The sequence below is a fragment of the Porites lutea genome, chromosome 7 (genome assembly GCF_958299795.1).
Source record: "Porites lutea chromosome 7, jaPorLute2.1, whole genome shotgun sequence".
NCBI lineage: Eukaryota > Metazoa > Cnidaria > Anthozoa > Scleractinia > Poritidae > Porites > Porites lutea.
Genome location: NC_133207.1, coordinates 3839381 through 3855144, shown reverse-complemented (window position 1 = coordinate 3855144; position 15764 = coordinate 3839381). Strand labels below are relative to the sequence as shown.

Sequence of the window (15764 nt, the reverse complement as noted above, 5' to 3'; positions counted from 1 at the left end):
GCCGTATGCCGGAATAAAAATGAATGGAATGCATTGTAGAACTCGAAGGATTTCGCTGAGCATTCTTCTCCGCTTACAAATCGAACTTCTTTCAGGACTTCCAAGTTCTGGATACCACTGAGAATTGCTTTCATATGGTAGCTGTTTAGTTTTCAGTAACTACAGTTTATTACAAATTTTTCTTTGCGTGGCCGGAAGATTACGATCCGCGCCCCCGGAAACAGATATTGTCCACTCCCTATTGCACGCCCTCAATTTTAAGTGACACTATTTCCGTTTCCGCCCAGAAGGGGGGTTAAACGTGAAAAAATCAAATTAGTGAACATCGAGAAAAGTACTTAAAAGCAAAGGTTGTCATTATCACAGTTTGTTCGAAAAAACTAATGTTTTGTTGTTTCGCTTTAAATTGTTTGCAAAGTTTACTAACGAAAAATGGTGTTCCAAAAAGGGCTCGTCACGTAGCGATCGACGCCAGTTTGTCAAAGCAATATATTTTTACCGAAAATCAGTATTTACAAATGAAAATCTTTTTTGATTACCTTCACACATACATGGTAATTACGATATACCTCAAAAGTGAATGAATTCCCGCAAAATTTAAACGGAGAAGCTATTAAGATAGGTGTGGTACATTTATTCAATTCAGAACTATGGGCAAACAAACAAGTTTTCAAGAGATAAAAAATTGTAGTAAAGCGTCCTTCGGTAATACGGACAGTTGAGGGGGCCATATAGAAAGTGTCCGTATTAAGCGTGTTAAATTTAGAGAAAATGTGAGGGCTTGCTTTCCCCAGGGACAAGGAAAACTGTCCGTAATTAGGAGTTGTCCGTATTAAGCCGGAGTCCGTAAAGCCGGGGTCGACTGTACTTTCCCAAGCGTTTGTGTAAAGCAAACTTCAGTGGATCTATCTGATACTCCTCAACATCAAAATTAATTATAATGTTTTAGCGTCAAATCATTCTCCAGGGTATGGGCGCAAAACACGATCAGTTCAGTTTGGAAAAATAAAAACATTAACAAAAACAGACATGAACACATAAAAAGTTAACGAAACAAAACAAAACGAACCCAACAAGAAACAAACAAACAAAAGACATAAAAAAATAAGATAAAAACACTTCCCAACCATGCATCGTACACTAGTTCAGTATGTAGGTTCCGGCTGGCGACGCGCCGGTCTGCTATTGGCCAATTTTTCCCCTTTGGCCTGTCCCTAGTAAGTGTCCCAGAAGTCTTTGCGAAAGTTAACTCGGCCCAATTTCCCTGGCGAATTAACTTGGGGTACTTACCATTTACGTGGGAAAACCGGAAATTCCGGTGGGAAAATCAAATGGTTCGCGCTATTCTGTTCGAGAAGTTTTGGAAAATATGGCCTGTGATTGAAGGCGATAATCTGGTACCCAAATGTCACTCTGTTTTACCCTTGGCCGTGGGAGATCTGGGTACGAGATTATGAAAGTGATGCAATTTTTCTACTCCTCTCGGTATGTCCAGGTGATTTGGATATACCTTGTAGCAGGTTGTTCTCCTAGCACGCCAAATTCTAAAGTTTTATGTTTATGCACGAGATTTTTACCCGGGTGGTTGTAGCCTGGTAGCAGGCGCTTGGAAGTAGTGGACGCAAGAAAGGACGGGTGCGCGGGAGGGAGACACGCGCGCCCGTTCTTTCTTACGCCTGCTACGCAATTTAGGGTGATTCTTGTGGAGGGTAATTGGCACCCCATTGACAACACTTTCGGCAGGCCGTGGAACAATATTGTACATGGTTTATTTCTATTCACGCAAACTGTTCTTGCAATTTTTATATCTCTCTGGCTGTTTTGTATTGACTGGACGATTGCCGGACCTGAGTGAATTTTGAAGTAGAAGTGGTTTTTCTAACTACGCCACAACCTAGAAGGAAAATATGTTAATTCTTGCTTTAACCAATCGGATTTTTACTGATGTAAGACTGAATATAAAATGAGTAAGATTGACAGCTGTCAAAGTCCAGTAAGGATAAAATAAGCAGCAACGAGCCTTTGTCAGAGAGATTCAGCTAGAAGTGTGCCATTGTGTACGAGAACAACGGTGTCCCGGAGATAGCACGTGAAGTTCACATTAACGTTTTTCCGAGAATTCAATAACATACATTACTAAAAGATGATGGAAAAGAAGTTTAAAAAGGGGATGTCTGGAGGGGGGGGGGGGGGGGGGGGCAAGGCAAAGAAAAGGAGACAACAAGAGCGTTTGATAACAAATTTATTGGTAATTGTCTTAACCGCATTCGTCTAGTTTTGGTTTTTTGGCTTGGGTTGGTTGCCCTGTGTCATCTAAGTTGTCTGGTCTGACTGTGGTCCCGCACAGCAAATATCCTCCGGTACCATTCATGGCAATTTCCGGGTGAGTTCTGGCTGGGAGCACCTACAAAGCAAAACACAGTTTGAATCAAATAACTATGAGTATTAAAATACGTTTATTTAGCGCTCTTTTACAATTTAACAAAGTGCCTCTATTTAAGGTGGTACTAAACAAGCATAAAAGGAGATCAACGGTCATATTATGAAGTACTGAAAGTGAAACACTGAAAACCCATGGTACGACAATTCAAATGAACCCTCTTCAACAGCGCTTTCACAGTACGTTTTCTTTGCTGTGTAGGCAGGTTCTAGCTTTTGAGTGTGCAAATGAAACCTCTTCAGCAGTACTTTCACATCATGCTATTTATTGAGAATGTAGTCCTAACTTTTGAGTGTGTGGATGAAATCCTACGTTGTAACCATTCAAATGAAACCTATTCATAAGTACTTTCACATGGTACTATTTATTTAGATGTAGCCGTCTAAATTGAGTCTGTAGATAAAATCTTACGGTGTGACCATTCAATTGAGACCTCTTTTCAACAGCCCTTTTACACAGTAACAATATTTATCACGCTGTGTATATATATATATATCTTAATCACAAATGAAGACAGAAAACAGTTTCCTTGAAAGGAAACTGTTTTCTGTCTTCATTTGTGATTAAGATATATTTGTGTTTATGAGTACGGGAGAGAGAGATGCTTGGGACAACTTTATATATATATATTTTTATTTTATTTTATATTTCTATTTTTGTAATGCTTCAACACTTAATTGCAAACATTACAAAGTATTACAACACAAAACATTGAATAAATAAATAAATTACAGTACTTCACACAAAAGAGCCATGGTGATTATATAATTAAAACTTATAGTAAAACTTATACGTTGTGTATATATAGAGGTTTAAGTGAGGACATCTCTTTCATACGGAAATACCTCTTTTCTAGTATGAATGAAAGTTGACTTCAAATGGGAAATTTAAGTAAGGGAGTCTGGGAAGCGAAAGGGTCAATCAAGTATTCGTAATTCTTATTCTTACTGATATAGCGGAAACTCGGTCATCTTCGCCCCAGTAATGGGACAATATATGGAAAAGAACTTCGATATAACAACCTCGTTATGACGAACAAATTTTGCAATTTCCTTGGCCCTTTCGTTAAGAGACGTAGTTCCTACCTGATAGTGTCGCCACCACGTTTCAGTCAGGTGGATATTAATGGCTGTTCCTCTTTCTCTTAGGTTTACGTAACATTCCATCAAAGGCTGAAATACAACCAATACCGTTTTTAGCGGAGTTGGAAAAAAAAGGAATCTACAGGAAAAAGTCCTCGGAACCGTCCCATGATGCAATTCGACAAAACACCGAATTCAAAATCAGAGACTACGAAAACGAGATCTGACATTTTTTTTTTTTTCGAATTCTCAAAAAAAAGAGACACCCTAAAAAGCTACATTGTACTTTTTTTTATCCAAAAAGTTAGCACTGTTATCGTTATTAGTGAAAGAGGATATAAGCTCTCCCGATCGCAAAATGATAAACTTTTAACATTTGATAACTTGTTTCCGTCACTACTGACGACATTCTAGTTAAAACTCGTAGTAGAATGACGACGGCTACCACGTTTTCCCGCCAAAACGACTTGGTTCACTCGCGCGCAATACTTAGTACTGAGAAGATATCGCACTCGTCTTCCTCGACTCAGAATCTAAAGCTGTCTATTATATCAAACTGTGAAACGACGTCAGGACGAATCGCGTAAAGCAAGAGTCCCGTGAGGGCAGAGGAAGAACGTATAGAGGCTCCTCTTTTCTCTTCTTCCCTTTTTATTCCCTCTTTTGTTGGCAAGTATGTAAGTAAGGCTGTATAGAATGAGAAAAAATGGTACCTCTTTGTATTGACAATAAACCACAAATGGTCGCGAGGGCGCGAGGCGAGGGAGGAGAGACATCACGAGAGGACTGGGCTGGAACCGGCTCGCAACAACCAAACTGCAACAATAAGGATGCTTTTAAAATCATTTCGTAAGGTTAAAACAACGAAGTGATCTTAAGTCAGGTCGCGAAACGGCCTAAGGGGGCAAGACAAAACAAAACCGCGCAACTACGAAGGACTTTGAGAAAGTTCGGAGTCAGTAGATTGTTCTTGTGTTTACGTGACAGGTGCTAGCAAGGCTTATTATCTAAAAACCTTACCCATCTATATTGCCATTTTCCAGTTCCTCTCGTGCCTTTGATTCTTCGTTTTGCCTCCGCGTTCTCCGCGCCAACTTTTCCTGTTGAAAAGAGAGTCAATATTAGTGAATAAAAAACAGTTCTCTGTTTTACGTAAGTTCTTCCAGATGTTATACACTCGAACCTCATTTAAAATGACACGAAAGGGACAGTCCGAACCGTGCGAAATATAGAGGTTTCGGTATCTTTGGGACAAAGATAACTTTCTTTAACAGAGAGATGTCTGCCGGGGATATCTTTAAGACTAAATAAAATTTAGCAGCGTTAGGTCCTAACGAAAGGAAACGAGAGGTGCTTTAAGGATATGAACTAGCCTAAAACGATCTCCCCATACTATCCGCGAAAATAAGAGCGCGCAGACTCCAAATGGCTGGGTACTGCATGAAGCATGGGGACTTGCCAGTGAATACGTTGGCCCTGTTGGACCCACAGACAGGCCAGGCTTTACGTGCGGTTAACTTACATAAACTTGCTCAAAAGGGACACTGGTATTGCCTCCTTGGAAGAATTAAAAGTACGTATGTTGGACAGTAGTGTTTGGCGCGACATTGTCCAAGGAGACTCGAAATGGTGACCGGTCATTTCGCAAACGGGTCGTTTCGCCAACGCGCTGTTCGCTAACGTCTAAAGTCGTTTCGCTTACGAAACAAAACGAGCGCTACACATGTATATACCTCGTTCTTTCAGTTATGATACGTAAAAGTCCAATACATATGTGTATAACTCGTTCTTTAAGCCATTGATCAAGTTAGAGAAGTTGGTTGAACTGGCCTAACACGTTGGAGAAACGACTCAATACGTTAGCGAACAGGACGTTGGTGAAAGGACTCGTGGGCGAAACGACCCTAAATCTTAATAATCCTCGAAATGACTATGATAATGATCTCTGATTATGTTGTTTCTGTCATGTGTACCTGTTCAGTCATGGAGTTTCCATCCTCTTCCTCTCCAGAGTTGCTTCTACCATCACTGGTCTCATTGGTCGGAGCAGCTCCTTGCGCTGCAACATCGCTTGACTCAGCTGCTGATAGCGCCATCTTTGTATCAGCTAAAAAATTACGGTATGAATTAAGTCTAAGGGAGCAAGTGGCAGAGTTGGTTAGTGCGCGGCCTTCTGTGCGAGAGGCCCCGAGTTTGATTCCCATGTGTGACCTTTACGCTCAAGTCGCCCGAAAGTCATCTCGCCCAAATAGAAGTTATGTCGCACGAAATGTTTAGTCAAGTCGCCCGAAATGCTGAGTTAAGTGGCTCGAAATTTATCATACTCAACTACATCCTAGCATCCCCATTACCATTTGCCGCGCTTGTTTCTTCTGATCGAAGATTAGAGAACGAGATATATTACTCATTTATCGCGCTTGTTTCGTTATGATAATCAAGGGTTAAAGAGCGAGATATATTACACACTTATACCGCTTGTTTCGTCTCATCATCGCGAACGAGAACGAGGCATGTTACACATTTATTCCGCTTGATTCGTCTCATGATGTTTTAAAGAACGATATATTAACACACTCGCTCACTGGTAAAAAATTTAAACATTTCACCTGTACTTTTACCAAGCGTAGTTATTTTGTCCATTGGAAATCCACATAGGCTTTCCATGAAGGCTTTGGGGAAGTTGAAATAATCTAGAGCCTGTCTGAAAGAATCAACAATTGAAAAACTCCTTTTTTCATATCTACATAATGTAGTTTTTGGAATGCAGATGATTTTACCTTCAAGGATTTGTGAAGGAAAACATCTGCTGACCATTTAACGAAATGAGGTTGGAGTATGGAGGCCACACCTAAAACATGTCACCACAACTAGCCAGAGCTGTCACTAAGATTTCAAGTTGTCCGGTAAATACAACAAATACGCAGGAAATCAAACAGCTAGGGATTTCTTTTGGTTCTATTTTTCTTCCATTTTCCTGTGAAAGTAACCGGGGGCCACGTTCTTAGTAGCCAGGGTAAATCCCCGCTCCTGCCCCCGCCCCCGCCCCTGTCTCTTAATGACAGCCCTGACCCCAAACCACTTGTTTAGATATTAGTGGTAGTACTAGTGAGACGGGCGCTGAGATCAAAATTGTCAGTAATAGCACAACCTGCATTGGAGGAAACACTTTATTTGAGAGACTGAGATAACTATCTAGAGTTGAATCCTGTTGAAAGCCCGTGGGTCAATATGTCTATATGTAATGGCTCAGAGGAACAGACTAACATCACCAGGTAAGATGGTCTGGGGTAAGTAGAAAACAACTTAATTTTAGATATATTTTAAGGCTATTTTATGTTAGCAGGTACACATTTAGCCTGCAAGCAAGCTCTCTGGGGTGCTTTGGCAAAGGGGCAGGAAAAGGAAGGAGACCTTGAAGCCTTGCAACTACGTCTCTGGGATTTGAATTCCACCTCCAATTCCCCTGCGGCTCCCTGTCGACTGAGCCGTCAGCTTTCTGCCAATCACTGGGAAGCAGAAATGAGTGCAAGTGTAAACAAACATTGAAAAACATGTGTCAAGGGAAATTGTGCCATTATTAATGTCGTCTCCACCAATCAGCATTTCGCATCGACTTTTTCGATGTAGATATTCAAATTCCAGAGACGTAGTTGCAAGTCCTCCTTCCTTTTCCCACCCTGCCACCAGAGCACCCCAGAGAACTTGTTCGCAGGCTAGCACGTATTTTCAACAAGCGTTTTAGCTCACTTGATGCTACGTGGGTAAATAATCAACTGATTGATTGATTGATTGATTGATTGATTGATTGATTGATTGATTGATTGACAGGAAACATGATGGGAAGATCATTTAAAATTGATTTGCCATGATCCTGCAGGGCTGAAAAAAAAACTTTAGTTCAAGCTTGTTCTTTGGGCAGGTAGCTGTCACATTTTGCTTACTTGGGGTCATTTCTTGCTTGTCTTAGTTAAAGCCTTTTTTAGAGGATGAATTGCCTAGACCCTTTCCCATTGTTAAGTAAGCTTAAAAAGTTAATTGCCCAGCATGAAAATCAACTTGTCCTGTACCACGGAATGGGACTTTTTTGAAGCCCAGCTGTCCTGTATATGGAAGCTCCTGAAAGCGACTAACAATTTCAACAATTATCTCCTAACAATATCAATAAATTGTCACAAGAAAAGGTTATGAGAAGCAAGAAAATGATCACCAAAGGAAAAATGCCTTGACCTTTCATCAAATTCTCTCACCTTATTCTTAAAACAATGTATGGTGACTAGTGTTAGGAATTTTTCCCTGGATATTGGGCTGGGTTTTCTAGTGTTAAACAGCTTACCTTCCAGGAAAGTCACCTGAGTAGATCTGAATGAGACTTCCAAGCCCTAGGCAAAAGAGAAGAATTTTACGTCAGTCTCTAAATTCTCTTATTTCTCCAGATTTCTTGTCAGTGGAACTTGGATTTTGGATTCCTTGAGCTTCTAAATCCCACAATTTCAGATTCTACAGGTAAAACTTCCTGGATTCTGAAATCCAGATTACCTTATTGGGGCCAGTCTCTTCTTTACTTAAGCTAAAAGTTACTAGTATGTTGTAAAACCCAAAAGTTGTCAAAAGGTATTCTTCACATCATTTGGAATTATTCTGAGAATTAAGTGGTTATTTCAGTTTTAAAACCCATTTAATTTTATCACAGTTTTCCATTTCCTTCGTTTTCAACCGAACTAATGCTTTATATTCAGTAGCAGGATGACCCCAAAACTGAATTACCAGAATCATGAAGACAAGTGTTAAAGACATTTTTGTAGAAGAGGGACAAACTTGTCCACTTTTTCATTTCATGATGCTAAATAATTACACCTACAAGTTGGATATCAGAGGCTTTGTCATGTTAAGGTTCCTCTTCTTGCAAAATAAATAAAAATATGAAGGATCTGTTTTTAAGCCCTTTTAGGAAGGTAAGTGTTTCTTCTGATAAAGGGGTGATTGCAGTTAAGTCATGTTTGAAGGTTCTTTGTAGTAAAAACATTATAAAACACTGACCTCCCATTCTTTCTAAAAGAGCTCCAACTAGCATTCCTTGACAACTTTCCACTACCATCATACGACAGTGTGCTCTTACATTTGACATGGTCAATATTTGAGACAATGTGTCAAGTCTGAGGTCACTGAATAAACAAAATAGACAAGCAAGAAATTATGTGCAGATATCAAGTTTAAAAAAATGTGCAAGATGTTGTCGTGCGGCTAGAGCAAGGCTCTTTCCCAGTGAAACTTGTGCTACCCTGTAAAATCAGTTACACTGTTTGTACAAGTGCACAGAAGGGTTAATCTACGCTGTATCACTATGGTCAGGGATTTTAGGGTTATCCAGAAAATTTAAAGAAGGAGGAGAAAAAAATTATTGATGAGATTAAAAGGTGTTCCCTTGAGGGGTAGGCTAGATGTGGAAGGGGAAATTGCCAACCCCCCCCCCTGTTAATTGGGACCCTCAATAGTGAAAATTGTCATTTTGAGGGCTCTGCATTTCAGTGCATTATGAGTAACCATGGAAACGATTTTTAGCCATAACTTTGGTATTGTCATATACCCACATTTACTTAATTTTATATCCTAAGCTTGTTTCATCCAACTAAGTGTTGAAAAAAAGTACGGCAGATTTATTAACAACCCTTAAAATGTACTTTCTGTGAAATGCTGGTTCTTACATAATGAGTAGATGGCGAGTTTCGAAAGTCACCCCCCCCACCCCCCCATGTTGACATTGAGGTTGCTTTTATCAGCCTGCTCCTACAGGGGCAGATCTAGGGGGAGGGTGCAGGGGGTGCACACCCCCCCTCCTGAGATGACCTGCGGCTTTCTAATACAACTGGTATTCTGCAAAAAAAAAAAACTATGTGGTTTAATTGGTGTTGAAGTAGAGCAAGAGATGAGTGCACCCCCTCCTAAAAAAAATCCTGGATCCGCCCCTGTCCTAGGCTATCACTATCATAATTTAATTGGTGATGCAAGTAGCATGGTTACGAGAGACAATTAGTAAAAGCTGCTAGCTAGAGGCACAAGGGATGGGTCCTCTTACTATTCACATATTTAGCTCACCATATTTTAGATGCTCCTCTGCAGTAGTACATCTGAGCTATTAAATCTGTTGTAGGCCGCAATATTGAAAATCTCACAACATGCCTACAAAGGAATGAAAATATCATTTCATTACACGCAAGGAAAAAATAACATCTCTACACATGAGAAGGTACATGTACATTGTGAATTAACATGTATGTTAATCTTTTTTACAGGGTTTTGAGTTGAAAACTTAAAAAGCTTGGGCCGTCTTGAGATAATTTTGAAGTTAAAAATATGTGAAATAAGTAGGTTGAGTGTGTGATCGTCTGGGTGAATGTAGTCCTGAATAGGACTGTTTTTGACAGTGACTGACTTTTCGACAGCCTGTGTGGTTGTCATCTTCAGAGTCAAAGTTAGTTGTATCACGTCAGTTGATGGTATCAAACTCTGGTTACTGACCTGATTGGTCAATTAAGTCGTGATGTTTTTGGCTATGAAGACTCAAATGTCATTGGTGCATTTTGATTCATCTATTGTCACAGTTAAACAGTCGTTTATTGTGCAGCACTGACAAAAAATAGTTCTTACTTTTTCATCTTCCTTTTCTTATACTTTGCTTGGGAAAACTGAGTTCTTTCCTTGAATGTTGCACTATTCTCCACAAGGTGTTCAACAATATCCTAGAATAAAATATTGGCGATGAAGTCAAGGTGGATAGGGTAAAGACATATCGAAGTTGTTTTCGTTACCTGGCAGCCAATGCTTCAGAGATTTATGTTTATTCTCTTACCTTGCCACTGACCCCTTGTGCTTTTAGATTCATAATTTCATCTCTCGACAGCTTCTGAGAAGTGCCATCAGTTTGAAAAAACTGGTTATTTTTGTCATCCTCTGTAAAATTAGGCAATAGTACAATGATCAGTAACTGAGGATTGTGTCTGTCACAGCTACTAGTTTAATTTTCACAGAAGGGGGTATCATGGCCATGCAACCAATGTGCATGCACTTGAGAATTCTCAATGAGTTCATCCACTTCCCGTGTAAAATTCAAGGACTTTTCAAAAATTTTTAAGGACCACATTTTTTTCAAGGACTTAATTTATTACTTTTAACATATGTTCCAAATAAACTGTGAATATATTCCGATAACAATAGGTTTTTGTTCTTAACGTCAACCATTTCCATTTTCATTTGTAAGTCAATACCTGACTTTCATTCACTCAATGCCAATTCTGCTGGCTTCAAAACTGGCATTTGCCAAAGTCTTTTGGAGGTTTTAAAATATTCTTCAGTTAAATTTCAGGGACTTTCAAGGACCAAAATGAATGAAGGAGAATTTCAAGAACTTTCAAGGCCTTGAAAAGGACTCTAAAATTCAAGGGTTTTCAAGATGTATACAAACCCTGCTCTCATTTTGAGTCCTACATCAGGGTCTTGAAAAAATTCTTGCCCAGTCATCGGAGATGAGTAGATTTTAGTGTTTGGCTACAAAGTTTTACCGTCTCCAGATGCCATCATTAAGACAGCACAATAAGACTCTGATGCTGGTCCGGCCTGGATTTGAACCTGTGGCCACCCACTGGGTAGACCAGTGCTTATCCAATTTAACTTAAATCGACAGCATTTCAGTAATGAGGTCTTTTGGATTTGATATCATTCTTATGGAGTTTGCCTGAATATTCTCACCTGGAAATTGCTAATCACATTATTTCAACTTACCACTGTCGGGTTTAGCCACAAGAAGCTCATCCACATCCTCTTTTCCCTCTAATCTGTTTAATTTTCCTCCTTTAACTTCAAAGATGGATCCCAAGGGACAGCCAATAGCATTGTCCAACATGAAGTGCAACTTTTCAAATACTTCTTTCCTATATCATTATTTCAAAGAGGGATGACTTAACTGCAGAAGATCTAAACACTTAGGAGAGTATAGCACCAGGAGATCCTAGAAGGCGGATCATCCTAGCGCCATATGTTTTCTTAGCTGTTTTCTGTATTCAGAGGGGATATTCGTGGAAGAACCTAGGTTACGTACTAGGAGGATCGATCCAAGCACTAGGGGCAAAAAACCCTTTGCATGTAAACTGAATGGTGCTAGGATGATCTGGTTTCTAGGGTCTTGAGGGTGCTGGAATCCTCCTCCCTCCAGGAAAATAGCCCCTTCTGCTTAACCATGTGATTTTAAGTATGTGCATCTAGGGAAACAAACAGATTGTTACCTGCCCTTACGAACTTTGACCACTTTCATGACATTATCCTTTTTCAGAATCACAAACTCGCCTTCTCTGATCATTTCTGACAAAATATTTAAGGACGGCAAATTGAGATTAGAAAACCTCACAAGAAGGAAGCCATTTTGGAATTAGGGTGTACGTCATTTACGTTCCAGTCTAGCGTCCCTCAAAAATCATACCGCTTGTTGTTATTTGTGCGGGCACCTAACTTCGCCTTCCAAAACGAAAAAAACATGGCGGTAGTCAGTGTGTCGCCAAGAACACTTTTGTGTTTATAGCAGGAAGATGTAGGCCAGGGAGGAAACTAGTCAGTGAAGAATGGGATCGCAAACATTAGAGATCTTGCGACAGGGAGTTTGGGCGTCCTTGACCGGCGGCTGGTTCTTTGATCCTCATCAGGAAATCTTTACCAACACATTTCATTTCTATCTGTGGATTCTTCTACTTTGCTTGCCGTTTTCCTTGTATCTGGTAAGATTCACTGTGATTGACCTCTTTCTAGATTAAGGAATTCATGCGTGTAAGCGTAAAGAAATGGCCTTTTTCAGGGTAAAGACTCACAGATATAGACATGGTTTATTTGTTACTGATGTAATTTAAAAATGTTGCCGCAGATTTCAAGTTGAAGAGGTTTATTTTTTGCTTCTTCGGTTAAACTCGATCTAGCGCTTTCCCCAAGTAATTTAAGCTTTATATTCGTGTGCGTTGAATCCCATATTAGGAATCATTTAATATGAATATTCAGAGCCAGTTTTAGGGAATACTTTACATTTGTAAATTGTACAATTTTTGACGTGACTCCTTGGCTTAGCTTGCCAGTGGCTTTTGTGTCAACAAGTTATTTCAGACACTGAGGTTTGCGTCACGTGTTCAAGTGTGAGTTAACTCACCTGCAATTTATACATGTGTGACCAAGGAATGAGTGACGATTGTTCTCTCTATTTTACTGTAAGTCGGTGTATGGTGTGAATATGTAAGCTTAAATGTTGGTGTTCAATTTAATCCAGTGGTGTAAATTTTATTTTCCTTTTTTTTTTTCGGCGGGGGAGGGGCGGTATGGTTATCTATGAAAATAAGTTTCGAACAAAGGTATATAAAATTAAAACCGAGAGTAAAATTGAACAACGTCATATACAAAGTATAACATTAAGCTCATTTGTCATTTCGTCACATTAACAAGATAACAACAATAATATGAAGAAGACAAGACGGTGTAATGGTTTTCCTCCATCAATATTTTAGTTTAAGTTATAAATATAACTTTGATCAATAACTGTTTTTCAGGGGACAGCTCCATCAACTATAGTCTGGATTTTCTATTCTGTGTTCATCGCTATCCTGTTTTTGGTCTTAAAATGTCTGAATTACAGACTACACTTGATGTTCGATGGTGAAGAAATCCGCACTGAAAGTGAACAACAGGATGCTCAAAATGAAGAACCAGGAGCTGAACATGACGAGATATCGCGCATAGAGGTTAGCAGTGGTCCCGCAGATGCAGCAGGGGAGGTGATAGAACTGGAGGTGATAAACCATTGTTCCGAAGATGTTGCCAACCAAGGTGGCGAGGACAATGTAACACAACCATCTACCGCTACAGCTCTGTCCACCCTGCTTCCCTCTTCCTCTTCTCTTCCTATAAACTCCACATCAGTTACCACTGCTGCAAGTCTTCACCAGGTTCTACTCCTTGATAACTGTAATATTTATCTCATCTTTTAAATAACAGCTTCTAAATATTGCCATTCTCGATTATTATCTCCTGCATGTGATCCTTGTAGCTGTTTAATGACCTGTTTCTAATATTCATGCAGCCCTGAAAGATAGAGCTTCATATAATTTCTATAATGAGTCTTTTAATTTTAATACATCTAGATGCGTAACTTGCTTTAAACCTACCGTAATTTGCACTGTTATTTTATGGTTAATTATCTTTCACAGGACAGAAAAATGTTATTATTCTTATCTGAAATTTGTAAAATCACTTTTAACAAAATGTTTTTACCTGCATCCCTTAATGTCCTTGGGTTGTCAAGGAGATTAATCCACTAATTTGGCACAGCCAGGTTAAGCTAAAGCTAAAAAAAGCCCTGTAATTACAGTGATTATGGTACTAAGCACATATAGAGCCAAAATAAACAAGTGCGAACAAAGGACCACACCACCAAAAAGACTACTGGCCAAAAGCATAAGACTTTGTTGTTAACTACATTTACACATGATGTGCTCTAAAATTTTGCATTATTTTCCTTTTCGCTTTGAATGAGAATATTGCAAATCTTTTGTGTCAGTCCTTCCATTGTACTCTGTAGATTAGCTCTTTCTGAGTTCACGCTGCAAAGCTTTAATTTTAATTTGTTGTCTGATTTCCTTGATTATTCTACCTAAGCCAGTAGCCTGTTAAACGATCTCTTCTAAAATCAAGGTTAAATTCATGTACACTATAGTGCTGGCACATCCATCTCTCAGATGCATGCATGTCTGTGTTTTGGCGGTCAGTTTATACAGCAAGACACCTGACATGTAGAGCTGTGTTATAAGGAGATCCAGGGTGCAAAGAAAGTTATTTTTACAGCTTGCCATTCGGGCAAGCTGAGGGCAGCATATACTAGCCCAAACGTCATTTCAGCTAGCCCCAAAAACTTTTTGATGAGCAGAATTGATTTCACAGTTCTTCTGTAATTTGAATTCCTCAAAAACTTCACTTGCCCGCCGGGCAAGTTAAGAATAAAATTCACTAGCCCGATAGCAAAATCCACCAGCCCCGGGCTATCGGACACTACTTTCTTTGCACGCTGAGATCTACATATTTTTTTAGATAATAAAAAGCATGAAAAGGTATCTACCCAGCTGGAGTATTTACTTTTTCTGGATAACTGGACAGGAGGATTTCAAGCTTTGTAGACTTTGCTGCTATTAATTAAAGCTAGTCAGCATTTGCAAAGAAAAAACACTAATTTGCCATCATGCTGTCTCTATTAAGCTCCCCCTTCTAGACAGTCTCTTCTAGGTCACCTCTCCTCTTAGAAATTTACACGTAATAGAGCACAGTATGTGTGTTTTAGGAAGAGCTACCTTTGTTGATATTTTGACTGTGTTCTTTATTGATTTGACTTATAGGCCAGTGATGAACATGGAATGGATAAAGCAGAGTGTTGTGGTATGTGATTAACAGACTGGAATTTACATTGTATGATCTGTTGCGCTATCTATGGACTGAATGAGCTTCTGTTCATGCTAAATAAAAATAAAACATAATAGTAATGATAATAATAATAATAATAATAATAATAATAGTAATAATGATAATAACTGTTTATCTTTTCAGATCAGTTTTGCCGATGAGTTGGAGTGATAATAATAATAATAATAATTAGTACAGGTAATAGCATGATTAGTAGTGGTATTTGGCATAAATACCACGAGTGATATTTCAAAATTGTTATACGTAATTTTACGAGCCGTTAGGCGAGTGAAATTTGAGACAATTTTGAAATATCACGAGTGGTATTTATGCGAAATATCAAGTACAAATCATGCTATTATTTGTTTTTACCAGTACCCGCAAAAGGTTGTAATTTTCACATGTAGGTATTTCAAATTACGCTGAAACACCACTGCTCTAAGCCAATCAAATTGCAGGAATTTCTCATGTAGTAGTATAATAATACTAATAATAACAATTACAAGGAAATTGTGAAGAACGGCTCCCCTAATAAACTTGTAAAAAACTGTCTTGCAACTTTTGACCAATTTTCAATGTTGGTTGGCACTTTCCCAACAGTTGATCCTCAGTAGACCAAATTTTGGTGTACACTCAGCTGACATGCAACCAAGAAAATGTTAGGCAGTTAAAAAATAATGTGTCAGTTGTTGACTGAGAGGTAGGCGGCAGTTGGTGATCCATTCAGCAGCCTTTCCCTTTTTTATTGCCTAAAACTGCACTGAAGA

At 39.1% G+C, this 15764-nt stretch overlaps 2 protein-coding genes across 2 annotated transcripts in view; one reads left to right on the top strand and one right to left on the bottom strand.

Annotated features, from left to right (window-relative positions):
* Positions 1–2225: 2225 nt before the first annotated feature.
* LOC140943402 (tRNA (adenine(58)-N(1))-methyltransferase non-catalytic subunit TRM6-like) lies at positions 2226–11922 on the bottom strand. The gene is made up of 13 exons (XM_073392482.1): positions 11799–11922; positions 11299–11447; positions 10370–10470; positions 10168–10259; positions 9616–9699; positions 8560–8684; positions 7856–7901; positions 6129–6223; positions 5496–5629; positions 4543–4622; positions 4236–4338; positions 3526–3612; positions 2226–2404 (listed from the first exon to the last, which is right to left on the bottom strand). Exons 1-13 carry the CDS (start codon positions 11870–11872, stop codon positions 2258–2260), a joined length of 1317 nt encoding a protein of 438 aa, XP_073248583.1. The 5' UTR covers positions 11873–11922; the 3' UTR covers positions 2226–2257.
* A 101-nt stretch (positions 11923–12023) lies between these two features.
* The window catches only part of LOC140942572 (pecanex-like protein 1), a 56423-nt gene continuing 52682 nt past the window's right edge, over positions 12024–15764 (top strand). The window contains exons 1-3 of the mRNA XM_073391491.1: positions 12024–12284; positions 13098–13493; positions 14934–14973. Of these exons, the coding sequence (XP_073247592.1) occupies positions 12132–12284; positions 13098–13493; positions 14934–14973 (589 nt within the window). The 5' untranslated portion in view covers positions 12024–12131. The remainder of the gene's footprint in view (positions 12285–13097; positions 13494–14933; positions 14974–15764) is intronic.